We start from the raw sequence: 8,440 nt of genomic DNA, 5'->3' as shown, positions 1-8,440 counted from the left end.
AAGATTTAATTGGAAAAAGTTAACACGTGGCCGAGCAGATACTGTATTCTGCTTTGTGCAATTTTATGATGAGTCATTACCTCTAGAAGACACGGGACTTGGTTTCCTGAGATTGGCTAATGCTTTACTAAAGTCCTCAGTATTTGTCCTTATGCCTAGTGTATAATTGCCAGGAGGATTTATCATCACTTTAGTGAGCTAATGGCACAGATAAGTTCAATTTGTTCCCTCCCACAGTTTACTCACAATACCTGGTAGCACTTTTGAGTCACTACTTCAAAGTGACCTTTGCTCTCCAAATACTTCCTTAACACCGACTACTTCCTTAAATTCAGCTCAGAAACAACAGACATGAATGAGTATTATCCAGACGCTCGCTGGTGTTGAGTTCAGATGTAAAGACACTGTTCCTCACACTTCTGTTATAGCAGAAACAAAATCAGGGTTATTATCATTGACATGTCATGATGTTTGTTATTTTGTGGTAGGAGCATAGTGCACTACATAAAAAAATTAGTATGTTACAAAAATAAGTATAAAAAATAAGTAGTGTGAAAAGAGTGCCAAATGCAGAGGTGTGAGACAGACGTGGTGGTCTGCCTCAGTCCTGCTCCCTGACCTGGAAGATTTCTAGAGACTTACAGTGCAGTAACAGGCCTGTGCCGCCCGATTACACCTGTGTGACAAATTAACCTACTAACCTATGACGTCTTTGGAATCTGGGGGGAAGCCACACGGTGGTAGGGAGAATGTGTAAACTCCTTACTGACTGTACCAGAATTGAACCCCGGACATTAATAGCATTGTGCAACTGCTATGCCACTGTGATGCTCCACAACAGCAGAAGATTGTACTCACTCATGGGCCTCGTGATCACACCAAAACCCCTCAGTATGAAAATCCGAAGTGATTAGCGTAATCTCCAGAACCTTAAAGACATCTCCAGTTCAGCTTTTACCTGTCTCTTCAATTATTGCTCTCCTTAGATGCAACAACTTACAGAGAAATAACTAAAAAAAACAACCCAGACATTTGCCTTCACAGGGACCTTTAAGGCCTCTAAATCCAACACTTAGCCTCAAAGAAAAACCCCTTTAGATCATGAACTCAGATCTTACTACTCCTCAATACCAAAGAATCCTTAGGCAGAGAATACAATGAGCAACTTGTTTTTGTTACAACAAAATAATAACTGTCCTTCAACCTAACTGTATCACTCTATTCTCCGTTCTGGTATTGCTTTTCTCTTGTACGACCTCCGCTCTGGAGGCAGAGGGCGAGTCCAGGGCAGAGGATCGAGGTTGGAGGTCCGATATCTGTGCGTTTGAGAGTCGAGGCCAAGGACTGGAGGTTTAGAGGGTTGGAGACCTGAGTGTGAGAGGGATGGTAGGGTGGGATGAGGACTTGCTTTGTTCTCTTGTTGTTGCTGCTGCTGCTTGTGTTGTTTTGCGTTGTCATTGCGTTCAGCATTGTGGGCAAACGCTGTTGGCACCGTAAAGAGTGGTGACATCACTCTTGACCTTGATCTTTCCTGAAGTCCTAAATTGACCACAAAACTATGAAGGAGTGGCAGAAAGGGGTACTCTGGGACCATAATCCACATTAAACACTGAAAAATTTGTGCCCATTCATTTCCCACCCACCCAAAACTGAAGACCTTATGAATACCAAAAATGAGGAAATCTGCAGATGCTGGAAATTCACACACAAAATGCTAGTAGAACACAGCAGGCTAGGCAGCATCTATAGGGAGAAGCGCTGTCGACGTTTCGGGCCAAGACCCTTCGTCAAGTCTAACCGAAAGGAAAGATAGTAAGAAAATCTTATGAATACAGTGCTTCCAACACTGTACTGATATTGGAAGGCTGCTCTGGGTTTTCACAGTATATGAGTTCCCCATGAACACTGAAGAAGGCATGGAGAGGAAAGTTAGCAAGCTCCTGCGGAGATGGTTAGGGATACCTCCATGTTTTTCTTCAGTAGGGCTCTACATAAGATCAGGCTTGCTACAGCTGCTGTTGTCATCGGTAGTGGTGGAGTTCAAGGTGGCAAAATGTAGAGTTGTGTTAACACTGAGGGGCTCCGATGACCAGCTAATGAATCAAGTAGGTGTCACAACAAGTTTGGGCGAAAAGTGGGCCACCAACTCGGCTATAGACCAAGCAGTGAGCTCCCTGCAATTCAGGGGCATCATCGGCAACCCGTGCCTGGGAGAGCAAGGTCTCGGCTCAGCTCACTTCCAACGATGGGGGAGTGCAAGTGCAAGGTATGGGTGTGACATGATCCGAGCAGAGATATGGAACAGTGAGAACCGAAAGACAGGTATCAAAGGCAGTGGAGTTGGGGTAACAGAGCACCTGGACAAAATGGGATCTTCCCAAGTGCAAGATCACTTGGGCAGAGCTTTGGAGACTGGAGCCCTTCCGCATTTCTTTCTCCCTGTGATCCGTGTGTGAAACTCTCCCTACACCATCATGTCTGCACACATGTGGGCCGAGAGAGGACCCCAACTGCAAGCTATGTGGTCAGCGGGGTTCACTGGCACACATACTGTCAGGATACAAAAAGGCTTTAACACAAGGATGGTATAGGTCCTGCTGTCCCTTGCTGACACACTGGAGTGGGAGAGCTGTAAAAAAAGACCAGCTGGCACAGGGCTGTGTTACGTACTCGTGACACATGACAGTGGAGCCCTTGTCATGTGACTGGGGTTGAAGCTGTACTGGACTTGAGGTGATGGTCTTGTGATGGTGGAATGATGTCATTTTCCCGCCAGTAGAGATCATGTGACGGGTTTTTTTTACAGGTTATAAAAGGTAGACCCCACCCTGTGAGGAGGGGCAGTTCGTGGCTGGATTTGCCAAGTTGACTTCATGCCACTGCGTGTTTGAAGTGATGACGCAGTTTAGTTGAAGGATGAAGTTTTTATTTAATGCCTAAAGTTTAAAAGGTTAATGCCAACAGGTTCTTTATGATTCTGTTAGTTTGAGAATTAAAGGAGAGTGAAGATTCAAGGTTGGAAGTTAAAGATCGAGGAGAATCGCTTTCTACGGTGAAACGGGGGCGACCTTTGTTTGATCCTTATTTGGAAGGATTTCGTTGACTATCTTCGTGTTAATCCCTAGGTTTACCTAGAAAGGATTGAAGGTAGTGGAGAAGGAAAGGTCAGTGCCTTTAAGCCGTTCTGTTTCGTAAATTCTTCGTGGGAATTTCGACGTCGGGAATCGAAGCAAGCGACGTGAAAGAGAACTTAAATCGTCCTGTAAAGTCTCTCCTTTTAAATGGACTGTGAGCATATCGAACTTTTGGCAATATCACTTTAAGAACTGTTTTGGAATATCACTTTAAGAACTGTTTTGGAATATCACTTTAAGAACTGTTTTGGAATATCACTTTACGAACTGTTTGAACAGCCGCTCAGCAGCTGTTTCCGGTTACGGTAGTGTTTGTTTACTTTTGGGGGGTTTGTTTTCTGTGTTTAATAAACGTGTTGTTTGTTATAAGAAACCCTTGTCGAACTCATATATTTATTGTTGCCTGAATACGTAACAGGCTGTCATTTTCATCAAGGAGAAGGCTGCACCAGTCATATCAAAAAGGCCTAAATCCCATCTGCACCGAACTCCAAACTATGGGAGATGAGGGTTGATGAAGCTGCAGTTCCTGGAGATGGTGCAAACCAGACTTCAACCAGATGCTGTACTGTGGCCCACCGAAGATAAGAAAACCATCCTGGTGGAGCTCACGGTACCATGGGAGGAGGCTCGCGAGAGGAAGGTCCCGAAGGACCAGTCCTTAGTCCAGGAGTGCAGGGACAGAGGGTGGCAGACGCGGCTATTCCCTGTGGATACAGGGTCAGCATGGAGGTCGCTGTCTGTGCTGGGCCTTGATGAAACGAGCAAGAAGCAAGCACTCGCAGGGGGTGGGGGAAGAAGCAGAAAGAACCTCTTGCTGGATATGGAGCAGGCGCGAGGTGTTGAGCTGGAAGTCAGGAGCAGACGGGCAGTGACTTGGCCACCACTGCTGACCTGCCAGCTGGAGAGTTTAGTGGTTACAGGGTGAAGGTTGGGCACCACCTGATGACATTTACTCCTGGCCAAAGGCTACGGTTACCTCATCAGGTAACTGAAGAGAGCACCTGGTGTTTGATGCAAGCAAGTCCCACCCACTCAACACTGAAGAGCTTACCAATACAGTGCTTCCAACATCTACTGATGTTGATAATATTGGATGACCAACTTCATGTCCTCTTACTGTAAGTTAACCCATTACTCACCATAACCTGTACTTCTCCCATTTCTACCAGTAATGTTGAAATTGGGGATGATTTAATAGCACCAAAACATAATCTCAATGATTGAGCTTAAACTTTATATAGTGGTTTAAAGACCATTGGCGAGGCCGACCCATAAGCAGCACATCCACAATCAAAGATAGATCTGATTAAAGCAATATATATTTGTTTCCAACTCAAACTCCAATCACACCCAGCTAAGCACCTGAACAGATTCAGGGCTTTTTCACACGTCTCTAAGATTTTATTCATATGCACTTTCCATGTTAGCCCTGCATCCACCCACATCCCGAGAAACTTTGCCACTGAATCTTGTTTAAGAAACTTACCATATATCTTGAGATCATTTGTGAATGTATTGATCCTTTTAGAAAAACAAATCACCTGAGTCTTTGCAACAGGTATTTTAAGCCCCCACCCGCGTCCCCATTCCTCTACTTCATTAACAGCTGCCTGCATTTTCCTAACTATATAGTTTGTATTCCTGCCTCTCTTCCACACTCACTATCAACATCATAAAACAATGTGGAAGTGCCTGAGCCAACATTTAAAGAAATATAATTAATCATAATATTAAAAAGGAGTGGGCGACACACACTCCGCTGTGGAGTCCCATTCTCTATCTCAGATAGAGTGCGTGGAATGGACTGCCAGTGGCAGTGGTGGAGGCGGAAACAATAGGGCCTTTTAAGAGACTCCTGGATAGGTACATGGAGCCTAACGGTAACCCGAGGTAATTTCTCAGGTAAGAACATGTTCAGCACAGCTTTGTGGGCCGAAGGGCCTGTATTGTGCTGTAGATTTTTTTTCTATGTTTCTATTAGAGAATGTTGTTCCCTCCCTATCTTGTATCTCCATATCACAAAAAATTTTGAATCTAATTCAACATTCTACCACCTATTCCCATCTTTTCCAGTTGAAGCAGCAAGCCTTGAGTCTGTAACATATCATAAGTTTTCTCTAAATCAAAGAAAATTGCTAACATTGATTCTTTACTAACTTGGGCCTTCCCAAACTTACACCAAGTCCATGGTTTTTCTCCCTTTACAAAATCCAGATTGGTATACAGTTAATTTTCCACTACTTCCCACAAAGTAAAAAAAGCCTTGCTAAAGCCACTCATTCCATTATCTTATACACATGTGAAGTTAACAAAATAGGTCAGTAACTCGAAAGATCTGATCGATCTTTACCAGGTTTCAATTTAGGGATAATAATCACTAATTTCCAGAAGCAGGAAGTTGCCCTTCAATCTATATTGTATTAAAGAATTTCAAAACCAACAAACCCAATAACTGTGTAAACATATTATAACACGAACACGAGAAATTCCACAGATGCTGGAAATCCAAAGCACCACACATAAAGTACTGGAGGAACTCAGCAGGCCAGGCAGCATCTATGGAAACGAATAAAACGGGCCTCGTTGCAGCCGAAGCTCTTCTTCAGGACTAGAAAGGAAGGGGGAAGACGCCAGAATAAAAAAAAAGGTAAGGAGAGGGGAAGGAGGGTGGCTAGAAGGTGATAGGTGAAGCCGGGTGGGTAGGAAAGGTAAAGGACTGGAGAGGTAGAAGTGTCTCGGCCTGAACGTCAACTGTTTACTCTTTTCCATAGGTGCTGGCTGACCTGCTGAGTTCCTCCAGCATTTTGTGTGTGTTGTTTTGGACTTCCAGCATCTGCAGATGTTTTGGTGTTTGTGATTTACTAATGTTACTAAAAACTTTATTCCGCTCCTTCACAGCTCTTTTACGTTCATTAGTCCACTAGCGAACAGCTTTCCTTTTATGATGTCTCAACGATCTGGGAATTGATCCCTTAACGATTGCGTTGAGTAGAAAGCACGGATCAGTCGACTGGATATCCTCCAAAACCAAGTGATCAGGAAATGTAGTTTCACATATTAATCAAGTACATCCCAATATGACAACTTTCTCTCTGATACATATCTGCAGTATTCCGATTGTAGTCCATTGACAATTCAGCTCTCGTCAATAAAAAAACGGTGGAAGTGATTGGCTGGTTAAATGAAAATACGTGTTACGATTGGACGAACATATCGGCTCCCCCAAAGCCAATTAGGTATAGCTGTAAACTAAGGTAGTTTCGATTGGATGAGGCTGATGAAGCAGCGGCTGTTAGAAACGTTGGCAGAATTTTTATGCAGTTGATTGGAAAAGCCAGGCACTGTTGATAGGAGGAGATAGTGAAGTTGCGACGTTGATTTGACAAGGAGAGGCAGTCACACGAGGTTGATCGGGCAAAGTTATGAACCAGGCGTAGTTGATTGGAAAAGGCAGGGACGTCCGGTACGAACACAACGCTGGAAGGGAAGTCGGGTGCAGTTGATTGGAGGAGGCAGAAGAGACGAGCACAAGTTGATTGGAGGAGGCGAGACAGTCGAGCGTAGTTGATTGGACAAAGCAGGGACACGAAGTTGGCAGCTCGAGCGGAGTTTCGTTTAGTTCTGAAAGTTGCCCCATAACTTGGACGTGACGAGAGGGTGCGCGGGGGGGGAAGGATCTGTGCGCGCTCGGGGGGCGTGAGGAAAAGGGTCTGTGGGCGCTCGGGGACGCGGGGAGAGGGGTCTGTGCGCGCTCGGGGACGCGCGGAGAAAGAGGTCTGTGCGCGCTCGGGAACGCGGGGAGAGGGGTCTGTGCGCACGCGGGGAGAGGGGTCTGTGCGCGCTCGGGGACGCGGGGAGAGGGGTCTGTGCGCGCTCGGGGACGCGCGGAGAAAGAGGTCTGTGCGCGCTCGGGAACGCGGGGAGAGGGGTCTGCTCTCGGGAGCTCAGGGCTGGAGTGCGACTGTGAGTGGACACGTTCCCTTCGGACATGTGTCTCTCAGGGAACCGACAGTTTCTGGTTTGAAAGCTGGAGGGGGGTGGGTGTAGGGCAGTAGGGGTCCTGAGCTCCAGACAGGTCAGTCGGGGACCCCCAGGGTAAATTAGCATTAGGGTGTTTCGGGTTGTGTAATTCGTTCTGGAAGGCTGGAGTCTCTGGATGTTAGGGATCCATCTGAATACTGTGTAATTGGTTCTTGGGTATATTCAGTTCTGGGGAAGTTACTGTGGTCAGGAGGTTAACTGGACAGTTCCATTCGGATGATTGGGCAATTGGGGAGCGGAGTCTGATATCAGGAGGGGATATTGAAAGCTGCAGAGATGAAGTGTCTCCTGATTGCTGGTGAGAGTGCCCAGGTCCTCTTTTACTGGACGGACGAGGAGTTTGAAGCAAAACTGAGACAGCGATTTCAAAGCATGGGACAACATGGAGAGGTAAAATGAAGATTACCATTGTCTGTGGATAATTTGAATGGAATGTCATTACACTAGAGTGTGCTTTTTCTTCACATGTGAACTTGGAGCGCTTCTGATCAGGCAAGCCAGGAAAATGAATTTTCCCATTGAAGACCAAACTTGTGTGTGTTGCCCCCCAGGTGGCGTGAGAGGTGGTTTTATAAAGTAGTGTTGAGTCACCTCACTGATCAGGGTTGGGTGGAGGAGACTGTTACATCCAGCGTGCCTTTGTTTTGATCATTCTTAATTCAAAAAAAAAATGGGTAGGTGAATCAAAAACCATTCTTTGAGGAACTGAATGGGTCAAGCATCATCTGTGGAGGTAAAGGATGGTTGACATTTTGAGGTCAAGACCTTGCATCAGGATGCTTTGCTGCTGTTTCTCTTTTGTTCAGTAGATGGAGTTATGGGACTATCCCGCATGACTGAATGTTTCGAGGGGCTGAAAGGCCTCCTTCAATATTTTCTTGAGTACCTGTTCTCTTTCCCCCCCCCCCTCCCCCACCACCACCCTGCACCACCAGTGGCTTTTCCAGTTGCCTCCTCTTTAGGCAATGCTGTGAGTGTTTGACTTTCCATTTCAAAAAAGGCCACTTGGTAATGAGAAGGCCAGCTTTGCCCTCGAGGCAGGAATTTGGCCACGATTGAGGTTCTTGTTTGCTCAGTAGGTCTGATGCTCGAGCGACCTTTGTTGTTTCCCTTACACTGTATGTGATTTTTTTATTTCTCTGTGTTTAGAAGCAATTGCTGCTTTAGAAAGCTATTTCGAACCTTTCTTCTGGGAAGTATTTTAACTAAACTTGCTGGAACTCTGCTTAGGCCACACTTGGAATGTCATATTCAGTTCTGAT

The 8,440-nt window shown here is 45.6% G+C and overlaps 1 protein-coding gene across 1 annotated transcript in view; it reads left to right on the top strand.

Annotated features, from left to right (window-relative positions):
* Positions 1–7,055: 7,055 nt before the first annotated feature.
* Positions 7,056–8,440, top strand: part of hps1 (HPS1 biogenesis of lysosomal organelles complex 3 subunit 1) — a 58,348-nt gene continuing 56,963 nt past the window's right edge. The window contains exon 1 of the mRNA XM_059947105.1: positions 7,056–7,568. Within this exon, the coding sequence (XP_059803088.1) occupies positions 7,455–7,568 (114 nt within the window). The 5' untranslated portion in view covers positions 7,056–7,454. The remainder of the gene's footprint in view (positions 7,569–8,440) is intronic.

This window comes from Hypanus sabinus, chromosome 22, assembly GCF_030144855.1.
Source record: "Hypanus sabinus isolate sHypSab1 chromosome 22, sHypSab1.hap1, whole genome shotgun sequence".
NCBI classification, from domain to species: domain Eukaryota; kingdom Metazoa; phylum Chordata; class Chondrichthyes; order Myliobatiformes; family Dasyatidae; genus Hypanus; species Hypanus sabinus.
This window is presented reverse-complemented; position numbering and strand designations above follow the sequence as displayed.